General features: G+C 40.4%; 1 protein-coding gene across 2 annotated transcripts; it reads left to right on the top strand.

The window, feature by feature from the left end:
• Positions 1 to 312: 312 nt before the first annotated feature.
• Positions 313 to 16,089, top strand: smek1 (SMEK homolog 1, suppressor of mek1 (Dictyostelium)). Of its 2 annotated transcripts, none has more exons than XM_044376554.1 (15): positions 313 to 1,460; positions 1,780 to 1,835; positions 1,943 to 2,041; positions 2,186 to 2,803; positions 3,735 to 3,812; positions 3,916 to 4,032; positions 8,527 to 8,643; positions 8,863 to 8,994; positions 9,885 to 9,987; positions 10,096 to 10,254; positions 10,381 to 10,550; positions 11,345 to 11,484; positions 13,002 to 13,192; positions 13,862 to 14,073; positions 14,882 to 16,089. In XM_044376554.1, the coding sequence occupies exons 1-15, from the start codon at positions 1,319 to 1,321 to the stop codon at positions 15,002 to 15,004; spliced, it is 2,457 nt and encodes an 818-aa protein (XP_044232489.1). In that variant the 5' UTR covers positions 313 to 1,318; the 3' UTR covers positions 15,005 to 16,089. The 2 variants fall into 2 exon arrangements, with proteins under 2 accessions (XP_044232489.1, XP_044232488.1); XM_044376553.1 differs by having other exon boundaries at positions 11,342 to 11,484.
• The last annotated feature ends 2,914 nt before the right edge of the window (positions 16,090 to 19,003 follow it).

Here is a 19,003-nt window from a genome sequence, read left to right as displayed (position 1 = left end):
TTTCCACTCTTGAATATACAACCATTGAAACGCTTCGGAATACATTTTAAAATCAATCTGTATGTGGGCCCAGATATGTGTAAATATTGCCGGATGATCCATTGAACTGAATAAGTTGCTGAGTCGCCAGGTGGTAAGTTATGTAAACTATATCGAGCAGAATGAAGTTGGTGGTTGTAGCGGATGTAATTTTTGCTGGATGTTGCTCGACGAACCATTTCTGTTGATCACAATAAAAAAAAAACAAGTTATCGGCCGTTATGTACTGTCTCTTTAAATGTGGCGGGCTGCCCTGTTGTTGCTGTGCGGAAACCCCGTACTGACTCTGAAGGGGCCCAAGATGGCTGAATACTCACGGGGGGGGCAGTTAGCAATTATCTGAACAAGACGTCGGGAATGAATGGCAAATAGCATTATAATGTAAAGCGTAAACTTTAAGTAATTATACGAGTACAGTTTGTCGGTTTGCATAATTTTTGGGATGCATGAATACCAGTAAGGAGAGAGTTGTCTCTCCGCGGCCCCGAGCCAGAACATGGCGGAACACTTGGGGAAGAAATAGCAGCTAACGCTAGCTAGCTGGCGTATTATTGAGACACATTTGGAAACATTGGTCCGGGGTAAATACGGCGTTTGCGGTCCGCAAGTGTGAAATAATGTTATCGGTGCACCGCTCTGGTCATTCTGCTTCAAATGGTTGTTTAACCTTAAATATATGGAGCGTAGGCAGTTAGCGTACTAGCTTGCTTGTCAAGTCGTTAAGGTTTGCTATTAGCTAACGTTGGCCGCAAGCGTACACACTGTACTAATAAGCAGGCAGAGTGTCTTGGGAACCAGTGATCGTAACAGCGGGGCTTATTCTGAATACACCCCTCTTAGCTATACGCGAGGACTTTGTCATGTCTGTCAGTCCTTGTTTTGTCGCCTAACACGGTAACTTAGCTAACGTCAATATCCTCCGCACTGTAAATTTGACTGTGGTTAGCTTGCTACAATGGTCTCTAAGCTGCTTGTATGTGGCGCGTTGCCCATTGCCGTGGCGAGATAAGTTTTGAGGCAGCTCGTCAAAAATATTCTTGATATCGTAGTTGTAACTGCGGAGTCGGGCAGGTTAATCGACCAGGTGTTAACCAATTTAAAGCTGCTTTAAAGGACTGTTCGCCTGGTTGACCCCTGACACAAGCCCATTACCGCATTGTAGTAGTGAACAGGTGCAAAAAAAGTGAATAGAAGTTGTGGCGTTGCCTGGTGAAGTAGACACCGTTTAAAAGCCAAGTAGGTCCGGGAGTGGGGAAACCGGGTACAACCACCTGCCAGGATGACGGACACTCGTCGACGAGTCAAAGTCTATACCCTCAATGAGGACAGACAGTGGGATGACCGTGGGACCGGGCATGTCTCCTCCGGTTATGTCGAGCGATTGAAAGGCACGTCTCTACTGGTGCGAGCAGAGAGTGATGGTAAGTTTATTTAATCTGCGAATTTAGAGACCACTTGCATTTTACTAGTGACCATTATGTTTGCTAAATGAATACTACACGTCAACAATACCTTCAACACAGATTTATTTGAATAACCTAACCCACCCACCTTATGAAAAATCATTACAAAGGAATTAAGAGTTTATTATACAATAAATATGGCTCTAGAGTATTATGAGATGCACCACTCTATCATTAACTACTCTCAATTAGTATCTTGCTTCCCTGCAATTTGATTTTGGGTCATTGTGAATGCAGATACCCAACTTTCATATTACCTGTGTTTATCACTGGACAGGTTCCCTACTGCTGGAGTCCAAAATTAACCAAAACACAGCCTACCAGAAACAACAGGTCAGTATGTACCTAGTAGGCTGTACTGTAGTGTGCACATGTAGAATAGGGATTTCTTTCCACTGTGTAATGATTGTAAATTTTCTTTTTTTTTCTCTTTTGAAAAGGATACGTTGATAGTATGGTCAGAGGCTGAAAATTATGATCTGGCACTCAGCTTCCAGGAGAAGGCCGGCTGTGATGAAATCTGGGAGAAAATATGCCAGGTAACTGCACTTCTCTTTGTGTGGGTGTGTGTTTGTCTGCTCCATCTGTGGATGCCTTCGCTGTCAAGTGCATTTGGGTGTTTCTGGTAATAATTTCTGACTAGCCGCATCGTACGTCAATAACACTTGTATCTCAATGTTAAGGTGCAGGGAAAGGACCCATCGGTGGACATAACCCAGGATGTGGTGGACGAGTCTGAGGAGGAGCGCTTTGATGACATGTCGTCGCCAGGTCTGGAGTTACCACCATGTGAACTAAACCGCTTGGAGGACTTGGCTGAGCTGGTGGCTTCCTCACTTCCATCGCCACTGCGGCGCGAGAAACTGGCACTGGCTGTGGAGAACGAGGGTTACATTCGCAAGCTCCTGGAGCTGTTCCGTGTGTGTGAGGATTTGGAGAACAGAGAGGGACTGCACCACCTGTACGAAATCATTAAAGGCATCTTCCTGCTCAATCGTACTGCACTCTTTGAGGTGATGTTCTCTGATGAGTGTATCATGGACGTCATTGGTTGTCTGGAGTTTGACCCAGCACTCCCGCAGCCACGGCGGCACCGGGAGTTTCTCACAAAGACAGCCCGGTTTAAGGAGGTGATCCCCATCTCTGATCCTGAACTGCGTCAGAAAATACACCAAACGTATCGGGTGCAGTACATTCAGGACATGGTGCTGCCCACGCCCTCTGTTTTTGAGGAAAACATGCTGTCCACCCTGCACTCCTTCATCTTCTTCAACAAGGTGGAGATTGTGGGCATGCTTCAGGTGAGATCGGCAGACATGTATTATGAGGTTTGCCTCTGAAAGTTATTTGCTGTTACTGTTTTTAAAAAATCAGAAACAAAACAGAGGATAGAAATATTTGTTAGATTTATAGAAACAAACTTTATAAATAGACAAAACTGTTATGACATCAAAATGTACACGGTTTTTATGATAGTGTTTATGCAGTGAGGACTGGAAATTAGATTGTACATAGGTTTTATTTTTGTCCCATTGTGCTTTACCCAGTCTGAGTTTGTCTGCTAGGTTTTATGGTCATGTGACCTTTGTGTTTTTGTACTGTGTCAACTCAGCAGTGTTTATGTATGGCTGTCTCCATAGAGATGGAGAAGTGTTGTGTAAATCAGTTATGCTGCGCTAGAGGAAAACTAAAACTGGCCTGCTGTTGACTCTGGTATACTGTGCTATGTGAAGTTCTGAAGTGAAACACTACTGATATGAACTATTTCTTCTTCACTTCGCATCAGGCAGTCTTGTGAAGCCAAGATCCAAAAATTTGCAAACCAAGTGTTAGCCGGTGATATGTTGGAGCTCAGGTATCATTGGATGAAACTGGGTTGCCAGTGTAAAACATTCTGTGTACATAATAACAGTGAACAACATGAATGTTTTTTTAAATTTCTGGTTAAGAATGGAATTGAAGGAGGTGTGTATAATGTCACAATATATTAAACAATAACTGAGCCTCTAAATCAGTCATTGGTAAACTCTGTGGATGGTTTTTGTCTTTCTGGTTATTTGTATCTGACACAAATGATCTGACTCAGTCGACGACTTTGTTAGAAAAGATTTGATGCAGTACACAGTTGACCCTAGATAAGCGTGAGGGTCAAGGGTGATTTTTCATATCCTGATCTACTGATTGTCTACATGATGCTCACCCCTCTCATCTCCCCTTCCCTTTTGATGTCAGGACGATGAGAAGTTCCTGACAGACCTTTTTGCACAGCTAACAGATGAGGCTACAGATGATGACAAAAGACACGAACTGGTATGCCAGACCTTCATCAGAGATAGTTATTTGAAAAAATTTTGCTCTTAATTTTTCTCCTTGTTCCTTGTTTCACCTAGCCATGTTGGTTTTTTTCTTGTAGGTGAACTTCCTAAAGGAATTCTGCGCATTCTCACAAACGTTACAACCTCAAAACAGAGACGCCTTCTTCAAGACACTGTCAAACATGGGCATTCTACCTGCACTAGAGGTCATACTGGTGAGTGCAGCAACTTACACAAATTTAACTTTAATGGAACTCTTGTTGGCTCTGATTTTTTTGCATTGTGATAATGGAATGTGGCTTTGTGTCTGTTGATAATTTAAAAGTAGAATTAAGTGACATATATCCAAGAAGACAAAAAAGACAAAACAGAAATTAGACAATTTTTGGTCAAATAACATAATTGAAGACCATATTGGAGTCTAACCCGTATCTTAGATGATACTGGCTGATAATGAACACCTGTCTGTTGTTACAATTGTGCATCTGTTCAAGGGCTGCAACAAATGATTATTTTCATTATTGATTTATCTGCTGATTTTGTTTTTGCTCAATTAATTGTTTGACTATAAAATGTCAAATTAGTTTTTAAAAAAAAAAGTGCATCGCAGGTTCTAAAAACCTTAGTTTCTGTTTCGTCCAACACGCAAAGATAATCAGTTTATTATCAAATAAAATTAAGAAAAGCAGGAAATCCCCACAACTGTTAAGCTGAAACCAGCAATTTTGCTCAAAAAATGACAACTAAATGACAAATGTCAACTAATCGATTAATCTATATGGGATGGCACGTAAACACAAATACGTGCCATCCCATATGGGGGGGGGGGTGGCCCTTCCATGCCTGAGGGATTATTATGTAGCAGCACAATTAAGACCATTGATTCTTTGGTGTAAGCCTGAATATGAGGCCAATTGGAAAAACATTGAATTATCAATATCAGGTATACCTATACAATCTTTGTCGGGCTGCCCATGTATGATCAAAAACTCACTTGATATCCAGAATCAGTGGGTTTGTTTTTCTTTAGGCATATGGCTAGACTTCTTGAATAAGTTTCAGATCCAGAAAGACATAAAATTACTTACTACTGGCCAGCATATGACCCAAACCCCAGCCAGCATCCCAAGATTTAAGATATAGATAATGGATAAGGCATGGTTTCACATCGTATTCTTCTTCAGTGAAGGATGGGGAATTAGTAGACCTCTGGTCTATGTCCGAAAAATATGGTCTAGAGAGATAAGATTTTTACAGATACTTGCAAATGTGACACTATTATGTAAAAGAGGTGATGGGACCGAGCAAGGAAGAACCCTCTGATGTTACACAGCTATTTATTAAAGCATACATTTGGAACCCACTGGGTGGATTATTGGGGAACAGTATACAGACAAGTATATTATTGAAGCAAAAGTGGGAAAGAGTACTGGACATTGAAATCTCTCCAATGGAATGGACTCTCATAATCCACACCCACATGACTATTACAAACACACAAAGTTGGAGAGACTTCTGCTGGGGGAACTAGGATTTGATATTGAGTTCACCTGTCTCTCTTTCTACTAAGAAAATGTCTAATGACTGGATATCAGAGATAAATATTTACTAAAAATTATCATGGAAGCAAGCAAGAAGGCAATTATAAGGCCCTGGCTTTTCCCACCCTGAACCAATGGATAGATACTGTAAACAGCATATACAGTATGGAACATATGACATTCAGTTTAAGATTGCAGAAAGAAAAAGGAGACGAGTATTGGACTAAATGGGATTCATACCTGACTAATAAAGAGTCTGACAGCTGAAACTATAGCAAATGCAATTGCAAAACATGTGACCTCATGTTTATTGTGTTATAAAACAGAAAAAAACAAATTATGAAACAAAAACACCTAATTGATTAATCAACTAAGCATTTCAGCTCTGATTTATTACATGAAATGCTATCTGGTCGTCAGGGACTATACACAGTACAAAAAGTCTTCATTGAGGAAGCAAAATCCTTTTTCCCAATTCCTATTGTTTCAAAGAATGGCATGTAAACATTTTTGTCACTAGACTAAGGGTATTTCCATACATGCTCCATTTCAACTTCTCATGTGGATCACAGCATTTTGTTCTTTGTTCCAAGTCAAATGAACTCAGACCACAATAAAAAAAACACATTGGTTGTGAGTGGTCAGTATTACCCTTGAGGCTTCCATATTGAGCACACACAGTTGAGAAAACACAACAAAAACAATCATCAGGATGGCTGATGCAAGTTGTCATGGTACAATTTGGTATGAGGAAGAAAATTTAGAAAGGACCATGTGTTGTTTTTGGTGGTATTTCAGCTGAATTCTCTTTAGTCTTATCAGACACTTTGGTCGGCTTTTGGGGGGGTGGGCTACCGGTGATACACAGTGTTCGGGCACCAATGACATTACTTTACCACCATACCAGCATTTTGCTTTTTTATATAGGAATAAAACCACTTTTTAGTTAATTTTTAAGCTTGTTATCAATAATAGGACGGGTGCTACAATTATAAACTGGAAGTTCCATGTCCGTCCGTAGCAGCAGCAGAGTCGGAGCACAGAGTAGCGGAGTAGGATATCTGTCCTCCCTCCTGCTCTCTGCTGTTAACATACGTAGCTGTTAGTGAGCAACTGCTCTCATGTCTCCCTGGGTCACTGTGCTTGTTTTCAGCAGAAACCCTCCCGCTCTCTGCCTGCTCAGCCTGCTCTCGGTGTGTCTCTCTCCGGATGGCAGGCGGGTTGCTCTGGTTTTGGGTCAAAACGGCAGTCGTCCTCTGGCTTGTCCCTGTGTCTGTGTGTGCCGCAGACTGGTGTCGCTGCAGCCTCACCATCACACACATGCTTTCTGTCGACTGCACTGAGCTATTCCCTAAAGGAGTTATGTTACATGTACAACACATTTTAGTTGAGAAAACATCTTCAAATACATTTAAAATTCATTCTTCAATGCTTGCAGATGAGGATGCTCTCTCTCTTTACCCCCGAGCTCTTTTGCACCGCTAGCCGAGTTAATGCTAGCTAGCAATGTGGCCCCCACCATGTGATGGCCTGCACATGAACTTGGAGTTCTGCCACGGCTCAAGAAACGCTTTCTGACCCACTTGCGTATATTTCCAGAGAGTAAGCCCCTGCCACCAAACAGTCTGCTCATGATGCACAATCCACGATCCATGTTTTTGCTGTTGACTCCGCTTTTCATCACATGAAACCTGTACCTGATGTGGACGTATCAGTGGTCAGCAACACGTATGGTGTTGTGTGTGTTTGTGTGTGTGTGGTGGCTGTATAGATTGAGAGCCTGAGGTCTTTCTGGTTGTTGATACCATAAATCGATTTGTTGAAGTCCCAAATGGAACTACCTACTGTCTACCAGGTGTGATAATCTTGAATATCGTTGAATCATATCGTTAATCACAGACATCACTTACAGTTTGCAGGTCCCCTGACCAGTATGGAGGATAGGGCACAATAGTTACTCACACCCTCCTCCATACATATATATAATATCTCCTGTCCCACCCCTTTCAAACCCCAGCTTTCACCATACTGGTACTCACAAGTATGAGACCCTCTGTTAATTCTAACTTAATGTTTAACCAGAAAGGTCAGTTCTGTTATCTCCAGCCAATCACAGCTGCTCCTCAACCTATGAGTCTCACCATGCCTGTTAATTTAGCCCATATAAATGCAAGATTTTAACCTTACTTTAAACTTTTGCATCCTTAATGAGAGATCTAATAATTTTTCCTCTTGTCTTCTCTGCTCAGTGTAGCAGCTTAGCTAAGTTTCATGATGTAAATGACCTGGTTGATCAGTTTAATTCCTTGGACTCAAGAATGAACTGATTAGATTTTGGTGGTCAGAGGTGAAGGTCACTGTGACCACTGTTCCATTCTCTCGTGAATGCAATTCTCAGTAACGCCTGGAGGGAATTTCATTACATCTGGCGCAAACGTCCACTTGGACTCAAGGATAAACTGGTTAGAATTTGGTGATCAAAGGTCAAGGACACTGAATTCAGAAAATATTATGAGTCTGGACAGACATGGATGTAAACTGCAATTTGACTGGTTGGCGGAGGCATACAACTGCTTTTTCTCGTTTCCAAAAATAATTTGTTTAATTTATTTTACTGCATAGAAAGGCAATAGAATTCCCATTCAAGTGTGGACAGATAAATTGTGACATATTTTGAACACCAAGAGGGCTGACTTGATTTGCTTTTTTGACTAAGAACTGCATTTGGAACCAAAAAAAACCCTACAACATATTAAAACATCAAAAAACTTAGAGGGTACAACAACTGCCATAATATACATCTGTTCTCAGAAATTTGCCACTGCATTAAAATACAGCTTCCTTTTATGTCACATTCAAATCAACTATTTTTGTTTTGACATCCTCTGTGCCAGTTTTTCTTGTTGGTGGAAACAGTTACTTTGCTTTCACTACCACACCAATGACTGCAGGAGAACAAACAAGTAGAATGGTTCTGATACAAGAGGACAGATTAGACAGCCAAATACACTTTGTTCTTAGACCAAAGGAAATAGCACATTTCCCTGCATCTAACCACAATCTGAGTTTGCAGGTTTTTTTTGTACCCCACAGTACGTTTTAGTGATGGATTGACCATTGAAATTTGTTTTAATCCACTGACAAATATGATGTATGTTTATGAAACAGGGGATGGATGATGTTCAGGTGCGTGGGGCAGCCACTGATATCTTCTCTTATCTGGTGGAGTACAACCCCTCCATGGTACGAGAGTTCGTCATGCAGGAATCTCAGCAAAATGATGATGTAAGTATGTGGACAAATTTAGCCAGACAGTGTGTCAGGTATTTTGTATAGATCTGCTGTTCAAGCTCTCTACAAAATTCAAATCATATTCAGAATTTAGCATCATTTCCCTGCCGCCAGTATTTTGATTTTGGAATATGAGAGCATGCAATTCATCGCACGACATAGGTGGATATGAACAAATGTCTTGTTACTGATGATTATTTGTTGGCCCTCCAGGACATCCTCCTGATCAACCTGATCATAGAACACATGATCTGTGACACTGACCCAGAGCTAGGTGGCGCGGTGCAGCTGATGGGCCTGCTACGGACTCTGGTGGACCCAGAGAACATGCTGGCTACTGCAAATGTGAGTTTGTACATTACTCCTAAGACATGGGTTCAATCTCAGAATGACGTGACCCTGTTCATGCTTGCTGCATCTGTATGATCATAAAATTTGTAATCTACCCATTTCCATGAAGGTCCATGCACCCCAAACTTTGCGACTGCAGCAACCGTACACACTACAAATGCTCTACAAATACGCAGTGCTTCTCATCCTTTGCATTGTGCTGTATTCCCCATCTTTGTTCTTATAATTGTTATTCACCCAAAAAGAAGCTGTTTTTCCTGCTGGCCAGAGGTCGCCATCTTCTTTTCTAGTGCACATGTATAGAAGCATGTACATGCTTTCTGTGCCCGTATTGAAGTATGAACAAACCTTAAGCCTGAGCAGTGCAATTCATATTGGGATTAAATTTTTCCATAAGCACTTTTGAACATTGTATCATTTTTTTAGTCAAATGAGATCAAGCAAAAACACCTTCAATGTCATTACTAAAGATGTAAGAGTGTTAAAGGAAAGTGTGTAAAGTGACTTCACTATTTTGTAGCAAAAAACTCAGCAGCACTGTAAGGACAGTCATTACAAGAAGAAAAGGGAGGTGGTGCCACATTAGTTTCTGTACATTCAAGAGAGAAAAATGTGATCTAAATGTGGATATTGGTTGTATATATACAGACAGAGTCATATCAGAAAAAAATATCCACCCTGGATACCTGGATTTTCTTGCTAATCAAGTTACCCTGCATTAATTGAGAAAGTTGGTGGCAATAATGATACCAGTGTAACAGGAAAAACCAGATCTTTGCACCGTAACTCTTGATGTTGAGTGATGGAACTGTGAAAGCATTCATATCTATACATATCAGTATCATGATATAGATAAAATTGTTCTTTTTGTGTACTCTCTCCAGAAAACAGAAAAGACAGAGTTCCTGAGCTTCTTCTACAAGCACTGTATGCATGTCCTCTCAGCTCCACTACTGGCCAACACCACAGAGGAAAAACCTAGCAAAGGTATTGAATATCTGTGAGATGTTTGATGACAATTGTCTTGTTTTTTTGTTAAATATAATTTTATGAACAATCATTTTATGTGGCTTTCTATCTTCCCTCTTCTCTTAGATGATTTTCAAACATCCCAGTTGCTGGCCTTGATTTTGGAACTGCTGACATTCTGTGTTGAGCACCACACCTATCACATAAAAAACTACATCATCAACAAGGACATTCTCAGGAGGGTACTGGTGCTCACTGCCTCTCAGCATGCCTTCCTGGCACTATGTGAGTTACATATAATCACAACGAAATCTCTTCTTCTAGGTGCCTGTCAACTTAGACAACATCTTGCAACATTAAGCACATTTCCAATAGAAATCGATCATCGTTCCTTTCTCTCTGTGTGCCCAGGTGCCCTGCGCTTCATGCGGAGGATCATTGGTCTGAAGGATGAATTCTACAATCGCTACATAATGAGAAACTTTCTCTTCGAGCCTGTCATCAAGGCCTTCCTCAACAATGGCTCACGCTATAATCTCATGAACTCTGCTATCATTGAGATGTTTGAGTATGTCCGTGTGGTGAGTATCGCCTGACTCTGCATTCCTTTTTCCCTCAACTTTTGTGTTTTATGTCACTTTTGATCTGTTGTGCCAAGAACCGAACATTTACATTTGCCACGTGGAACTGTTGTTTCACTTTTCCTGCCCATTTCTGCAGTTTAATACATGACAAAACTGAGCAACATTGAAAGAAAATGCTTCACATGTAAAACGCTTCTTGATTTAGAATGGGAGTTTTTTTTGTTTTTTTTTCAATATTATCGTCAGGCTCCTGCCTCCTCTTTCCTCATACTTGGCTTAATTGAGGAAGTTGGAGGACCCCAATTCTGTTATTCTGCTTCACTCCTTGTTTATTTTTCTCTGTAGCTTGTATCCTCAAAATTGACACATTGATACAGTGGCAGAATATTTTTTGCTTGTCTCATGCTAACCAGTCATTGTGATATGCCTCAAAAGTACATTTTATAGTATATGTTATTAAGTTTACACTGTGACAAATGTGTATTGACATGGGTAGATTTTTATGCATTTTCTGAGTAACCGATATATGTAGGTAGTCTAACCATGTTCCCAAAAGTGAGAATTTGTTGGCTGTAAAACATTTTATTGATTCATATTAACTTGTTTGGTGTGATCTCCCCTCTCTATTTCTGTCTCTTGCTCATTTCCTCCATACTTCTTTCCCCTTCCTCTTATGCTCTTCCTCTGTCTCAACTTCCCATTTTCTTCACTTTCCATACTTTTCCCCTTTATTTTTCCCCTTTTACTGGCTCTCTACCTTCCTCTCTCTCTCCTCCCATTGCTCCCAGGAGGATGTGAAATCTCTCACAGCTCATATAGTAGAGAACTACTGGAAAGCTCTGGAGGACGTGGACTATGTCCAAACATTCAAAGGCCTAAAGCTGCGGTATGAACAGCAACGAGAGAGGCAAGACAACCCCAAACTGGATAGGTGAGAAAAACGAAGCTGCAGCACCACAACTGTTACAGTCAGGAATGATTTAATGGAGTGAGGACATTCTTCATGTGTGTCTATGTCCCACAATAAATCAAAAAAAGAAAAGGTCAAAGTGACTTCCCCATTAGATAACATGCATTATTAAGTTGTAAAAATGACTAATATATTACTTGTGAGTTATGTGTTTTTTAGGATGTGAGTGTATTCTGTCACAGTGCCTGTATACAATCAAATGTTATTCCTGGGGATGATTATCGTTAGGATTTTATTGATACTACTACTCTTACTACTTTTTTATTGATACTCTACTCCTTATCGTTCCAATTCTTTATCGATACTCTCATCGATTGTTTTTCAGAACTAAAGAATTGCTTTTTTAAAATTTTTTTAAATTTGAACAATAAATTCAGAACTGGATTAGAATTGATTAATATTTTAAACATAACTAAATGTAGCAACAGTAATGTTTACTTAGTAATATCTCACTGGAAAAAAATCTAAAATGTCAATAAAATAACTAATATCCCAGACTTCTGACAAATACTGAGTGGAGTTCAGAAAGAAGACCTGCCTTCAGGTACTGCTGATAGAGAGGAGGGGCTGGTTTGGAGAGGGGGCTGCTGTCTCAGCCGGTAGCTGAGTTTACAAGAATTTTCCACATTTAAATATATGTTACAAACTAAGCTAAACAGTTAGGCTGCAAACAGACAGCTTTCGTTTTAGCTTGTTTTATAACAATTTGATGTTAGCCTAACAAGCACACTGCGGTTGTGTAAAACATGCCAGCGGTGGATGGGAGACTGTGGGCAAAGCAGATGAAAACATCACTTTTCCACATGTTCATGCTTGTTGATGTTTTGATAAATTACTCTTTTTGTCTTTTTACCCGCAAAGGTTTTATTGCAGTTACAGTAATGAGCGTAGTTGTCCTTAACACAAGTCTAACGTTATCTTCACTTCACCTGGTTCACTGTCTCCACCACAGCTTCCCTGCTCTGCTGAGCCCGGCCGTTTGGAACCGGTTGCAATTCAGAACCGGGTTTCGGGGGGCGTCCCTAGTTATTCCACAGGTTTCTCAGCCAAACACTTGAGTGCTGTGACATGTAATGGCTTAGATTGTGCAATCTACCTCTTACTCATCTATGACTGTGAAAGAAGTAAACACAATCTAATCAGAAAGTGAAACTCTGAGTCACTTAAGACTGTTAGTATTGTGGCGCAACTTAAACTCAGCACACAGGCCAACACTGCCAGTTTTCCCTTTTGTAATTATTACTTCATTCCTGTGAGATTTGTTTCTGTTCAATGTGTTTTACAAAGTTATTTTCAGAAACGGGTACAAAGTGGTTTTGGACAAAGAACATGATATGAGCTAGTATTTGTCACTCACATTAGGAAGTTCAAAATACTCTTTAAGGGGTATGCTGGCTAAAAATCACCTTCTTAGGTTAGAGTATGGACAGTATATGTATTGTTTCTTTGACAACTAAGTTTTGCATTATCTTGTCCAGCATGCGCTCCATCTTGAGGAACCACCGCTTCCGTCGTGACGCACGGACGCTGGAGGATGAAGAGGAGATGTGGTTCAACACAGATGAGGATGACCTTGAGGATGGTGAAGCAGTGGTTCCTCCCTCTGACAAGATGAAGAGTGAGGAAGACCTCATGGAACCTATAAGCAAGTTCATGGAGAGAAAGAAATGTAAGCATGTTTTTTTTTTCCTACTCTGAGTAGGTATTTTGGGGTGAAATTGAGGTTGGACAGAATCACATGCTGTAGTCAGTTATTACAGGACAGTTTTGTTCTATAATTAACTATGCTGTTGTTTGCCTGCATTGTATTTCATAGAAGAAAGCAACAAACTAAAGAGGATGTGAATAAGCCAAAGCCTATAGCTGATAGTAAAAATAATCAAATTTGGCATATTCCACTGGCAAAATGCCTGATTTGTTACCACAAAGACATGCCTCTACAATGCCTCACTGTGAAGGCTTGATCCTGTCGTCAGCTACTTTCTGCTGTTGTTCTGGTGCTGTTTCATGATAAATTACCTGTATGTATGGGCATGGTCCAGATTCTGGCTTGATACATCATGGCTGGGCTCTACCTAAACAGACTCTGAATCACTCACAAAACTCCCGAAACGTTTTTTCATTCAGATTATATCTGTTAAATGTGGTTGTGAGTAAAGATAGGCATTTTTTTTTAAAAATACAATAACATTTTGGTTTAAATGACATTCAAACAATAAAAGAGAAATATGTCTTGGTTATAGGATAATATTTTGTTCACCCCTGAAGAGGTAAATTTGTATTTCCAAGAACTTGAATGGGGAAAATGACCATTTCTTGTCCACCTCTCCATCTCCAGTGAAAGACCCAGAGGACAAGGAAGTACTGGGGAAGTCGAGCTTGTCAGGCAGACAGAACCCTAGCTTCAAACTTTCCTTCTCTGGCTCGACCAAAACCAGCCTGTCGAGCCCTCCTTCATCTGCCTCATTGAACCCAGGTTCTCCGGGATCACCAGGGTCTCCGGGCTCAGGGGCACGGAGCTCACCCTCCACCACAGCTGTAACCACGAGGGTAACTGACTACATGTTGATTATTGACACTATATACACTGGAAATTGATCTGGGAAGTCTCTAAATTCCACATCAAATAACACACAAAATTCACCTGAGGTTTTGTTTTTTATTGCTCTTCAGTGTTTCACTATAAATTCTTATGCTGAAATATTCTCAAACTTAATTTGTTTTCTGTGAAGACAAAAATGATTTTTCACAATGTCTGTTCTGTCTGGAACACTAGTTAATTAAAAGGAAGTAAGAATTTGGTGAAAATTGAGCTTTGACTACAAAATCTTCACACTTAGGCTGTTTATTTTCACACATCTCCTACAATCCTTGTTTTGTGTTCGAGAGAATGATCACCACCAGCAATGTGTCATTGGCCTGCACAGATTTTATACTTGTCTGTTTTATTTAAACAGCGGGAAAATAGAGGGAGAGACAGTAGGAATGGCACATAAACAATAAAACAGGATTTACAGGTCAAATCATTTTTAAAATAAGTGCAATTTTTAAACCCTGCATAAATGGACACACAAGAGATCCACACACAGTAGGACACAATTTGGAACAGTAGTTTTAGCACTAACAGAGTGTTTTTGACGTTGAACATCTTCCCAGAGTTAGTACATTTCTGTAATGGACAAGAGTGTTAAGAGTTGTGAAGAGACACTGAAGTAAGCTAACATCTAAAACATAACAGGGCTGCTAAATTATTGTTGCCAATCTACTACAAACTCTGCCCACTGACTTGTAGTAGTGTAATATTGATCAAGATCATGACTAGATACAGTATGTGATTTATGTTTCTTGTCCTGTTCAGGGAGGGTTAGTGGGATTGGTGGACTATCCTGACGATGACGATGAGGAGGAAGAAGAGGAGGACGATGGGGAGAGTAAAGAGGACCCTCTGCCACCTTCGAAAAAGTCCAAACTGAGCTCCTAAAGAAGCTTCACTGTCTCAGTTTGTGCTCCGCTCAGACAGTTTCAGCGCATAGACTTCACACAGGAATGATCAAACTTGTAAACAAATTGAATGAATGAAAGCCACCCCTCGCTGTCAGCAGGTGGTCAAAAGAGGAGCGGACTGTGAATGGTTTCGAAGCCTCCTCAGACTAGCCCAATTCATACAAGTGCCAATCAGGAGACTGGGAGTGGAAAACCGTCTGAAAAGTGAACAGACGAAAGTCGGGGGAGAAAAGATCGCACTCAAAAGATCTTCAGCGGACTCAGACAGTATGAGACAGGTTGGAGTTTAATTCAGCAACTGGAGGAAATGACCACATACAAAAAAAACACATGTACACACAGACTGAAATCCCAGAGAGCTTGCGAGCTTGGACCATAACCCACTGCCCCCCCGCCCCCCCACTCAGGGAAGGACATCACAGCGACCCAAATGGGCCGGCCAATTCAGACCCAGAACCACCACTCGCACCCCCATCCCCTCCTCAGAATCCACTTCCTCCCTGTTCCTTTCTACTTCTTTTTTTTTTTTTTTTCCTCTGCTCTTTCTCCCTCTTTGTCTGTTGCTTTTTGTCCCCTTTTTTTAATTTAGTATATAGGACCAGACGGGAGGCAGCATGTGGCAAAGAGCTGTCTTTGTTGTCTTTTGATGATGTCATCAGTGTCGTCGTTCCTCAGCGGACATTATTTCTCTGAAGAGAAAAAAAGCCAGCAGTTTCTTCATTATTTTTCATTTTGTTCTCTATTTGTCTCTCAATCTTTCTCCTGTTTTTTGTAAATGACAACAAAAAAGACCTGCCTTTAAATGTTCAGGACGTTTTCAGTCACACTTGAACAGGTTTTTAAAGACCTCAGTAGGTGAGCTAGTTTTACCCTTTTTGCCCTTTGAAACTGCAGATTTTTTGGAGAATTTGTAATCCCGTCTTGATTAAAGATTGAGTGGAATTCTAGATGTGATGAATTTTGTCATATCTTCTCATTTTTTTCCTTTTACATGAGTGTACACTTAGTTGTTCAGAATATTTGGGACCATTAAAATGATCTTTGCTGTAAGATGTCCTACTACCCTTTGTCCTAATAACTCAACTGTTTCCTTGATGCATCTGATACACAAGTCATAGTTTCCCTGGTGCCACAAGAAATTGACCCTACATTTGTAGCACAGATGACGCCGTCAGGTTCAACATACATCTATAAACTTTCACACCACCTTATGATACACCTTGGAATTTGAAGAATGATCTGTAATCCCACTGTAAAAACAAAAAATTTGAGTAGTGAAATATAAATGGTTTCTTCATAGTACATGTTTCAGCACTTTGAACAATGTCAGATATTTCTCTGTTATAACATGCAGCCTGTAGGTCTGTAAAGCTACAACATATATGGTCAAACTTCTTTCTTGCTCCAGGACAAACATGTGACTTCCCTTATTTTCCACGGTTCATGACATGCCTACATCTCTTAAGGTTCTTTCAAGGATCAAAGGAATGCCATTTTATTGCAAATAGCAGGCTTGGCACTTAATTTCATGGGTGGTCCTCAGTCGCTGGTTTCCTGGCGATCCACCAGGTGGCACCCTTGGTCCACAATAGAAGAAAATTGCCTGTTATCATGGATCATTTCATCAGTAGGTTGTAATTGTTATGGCAAATGTGTGTGGCATGGTGTCGCTATTTACACTGTCTGAGAATGTTTTGTGTGCATTTGATGCATAACTTCTCCACAGTGCACAACGTACTGGTTTGGTGCTCTAAGAAAGACGTAACATCTTTCTGTGCCGGTCAATCAAAGACAGAAAGGTGTTTTGAGCAGTGTACAGACTGACTGTCCTGGCTGGACATTTATATATAAAGTACATATAAAAAGTACCAAAAAGTCACTTCATATGGCAGCAAGACCATAAAAAAAAATACAAAAGGCAGACTAAATATTTAATCGAACCTTTCAAAATTTACTGAACTGACTAACTTGGTGACCACATCAAGGAGGAAGAACATTGTGTTGATATTATTTGCTTATTTGTTAGATGATTTTTGACTGTTTTATATGTGTACATGGGATTTATTTTACCTACATAGTAAACTGACAGTTTTTCACTTTGAGAAAAGGTAGAAAATTGTCATATTCTTACTGTTACATACTCCAGTATCATACCTGCGAGCCACAGCACTCTGGTAGACCTTGAAGTGTTTTTTTTTTGTTTGTTTGTTTTTTAACAATGGGTGAAAATGGTCTACAAGAGGGACTAAGTGTGCACACATCCTGGCAAATTATTCAGGTGCAAGACAAAAGTTTTTCATAGCATGATACAAAGAAGTGAGGGCTGTACACTGTTAAGCTCCCAATAAATAATTTAATTCTCTTTTTTTGAGGCAACGTGTCGATATGTAAGATCTTCCTCAGGCAAATGTAAAAAAATAAACAGGTCTTTATTGAAGAGGCAGCAGTCAAATCATTAAAGAAAGGCCTGTAACTGAGGAAGATTTTAAAGATTGAAATGTTGCCTCAAAAAAGAGAATAAGATTATTTATTGGAAGCTTAACAGTGTGCAGACCTCACTCCTTTGAAAATAGTTTATGAAAAATGTCAGCACCTCCCAGCTTATGTGGTCACCTCAGTGGGAGTTTGAGTACGACTCCAAAACAAACAGCATCGAGGCCACCAAGGAGTAACTGTGTTGTCCCTCCAAGTGCATTGTGGCCTTCAAACATTGCTTATTAATTAAAACCCAACAGAAGAGGATCACTCGGTGCTCAGCGTGCAACGAGAGCCGTCACACAACGCCTATTAAGGGCTCCCATTCACATGAAAGCCATCTCCAGACAACGGCAGCTTTTCAAGAGCAGCCCTTCCTACCAGCCTCCGTTTGCTCCTCAGCAGGAGCGTGGCAGAGTGTGTTTGTGTGTGTGTGTGATCTCCCTCTTTGCCACTGGAGAGGCCAGTCTGCTGCTGGTGCCAGCCACTGCTCCACCAGAATGCCGTCTCCACTTCCAGTGCCAAGGCACTCACCCGGCTCTGCCCGCCTGTGTGTCTGCCAGCCTGAAGAGTCACCATCGGGGACACTGCTGTCCAGCTTCCTGCTGGGCCAATGAAAAGCCTCTTTGACAGCTCTCTTGATTGGCTCGGCTCCCTAAGCATCCAGTCTGCCAGTTATCAACTTTCTCTGGCGTCATCACATGAGTAGATATCTATGCAAATATGTATGCGACAGTCATATGGCAGCATATGATGCTGCACTGCAGACAACATGGTGCAGTGCAGGGATTACAGTATGTTGTATGCATATTTTCATGAGACAGGCATAATTACATATTGCAAGCGAGCCTGAAACTAGGAATTATCCTGCCGCCATCCTCCCTAACACACTCACTTTCCACAACAGCATCAATGCGAACCTAACCACTTTGAATGAACTCAACACACACCTCCAGATATTGCATAGGTACTGCCTTAGTCGCTTGTTTAAAGTCCCCCTTAAAGCAAAAATCTGTTTTTCTTTTTGTTCATTTAGTTGGATGTTTGTTTTTAACAAGTGAACGTTTTGTGAGAAAGCCACAATTTCACACAGAGACTTAAAGCATGTCTGGAGGGAATCTTTAAAGCTCATCTAAGGAGGACAATCATGCACAAGAATCCATCACCATGTTTTATTTCAAAATCATTAGCTTACTAATGATCTGAGTTTGTTTCAGATAACTGATATAATATTTTTGATGTAAAAAAAGTGAAAACACTGCACACTCATAACTCAGATGAATTTAATACATGTAGATCAACAAATAAAATTAATTAATGAGTAATGAGTGTGCAGCTTTTTCACTTTTTTGATTGATGATTTTTGATTTTTTTTGATTGATGACTTTGATGATTTTTAGGTGTTTTCCTTTATTTTTAATACTATTTTTGATTAACATTTTCATTTAACTATTTTTCCAGGACCTGAAGGGTCAAGGTTTAAAGTAGACAGGGTTTATTA

The sequence above is a fragment of the Thunnus albacares genome, chromosome 16 (assembly GCF_914725855.1).
Source record: "Thunnus albacares chromosome 16, fThuAlb1.1, whole genome shotgun sequence".
NCBI classification, from domain to species: domain Eukaryota; kingdom Metazoa; phylum Chordata; class Actinopteri; order Scombriformes; family Scombridae; genus Thunnus; species Thunnus albacares.
The sequence above is the reverse complement of the archived record's forward strand: the minus strand, read 5'-3'. Positions and strand labels throughout refer to the sequence as shown.

Coding starts and splice junctions, on each gene's coding strand:
- smek1 (XM_044376553.1), top strand. CDS start 1,319: ATGACGGACACTCGTCGACGAGTCAAAGTCTATACCCTCAATGAGGAC. Junction 2,804..3,734: donor AGATTGTGGGCATGCTTCAG/GTGAGATCGGCA, acceptor TTTTGATGTCAG/GACGATGAGAAGTTCCTGAC. Junction 8,995..9,884: donor ACATGCTGGCTACTGCAAAT/GTGAGTTTGTAC, acceptor TACTCTCTCCAG/AAAACAGAAAAGACAGAGTT.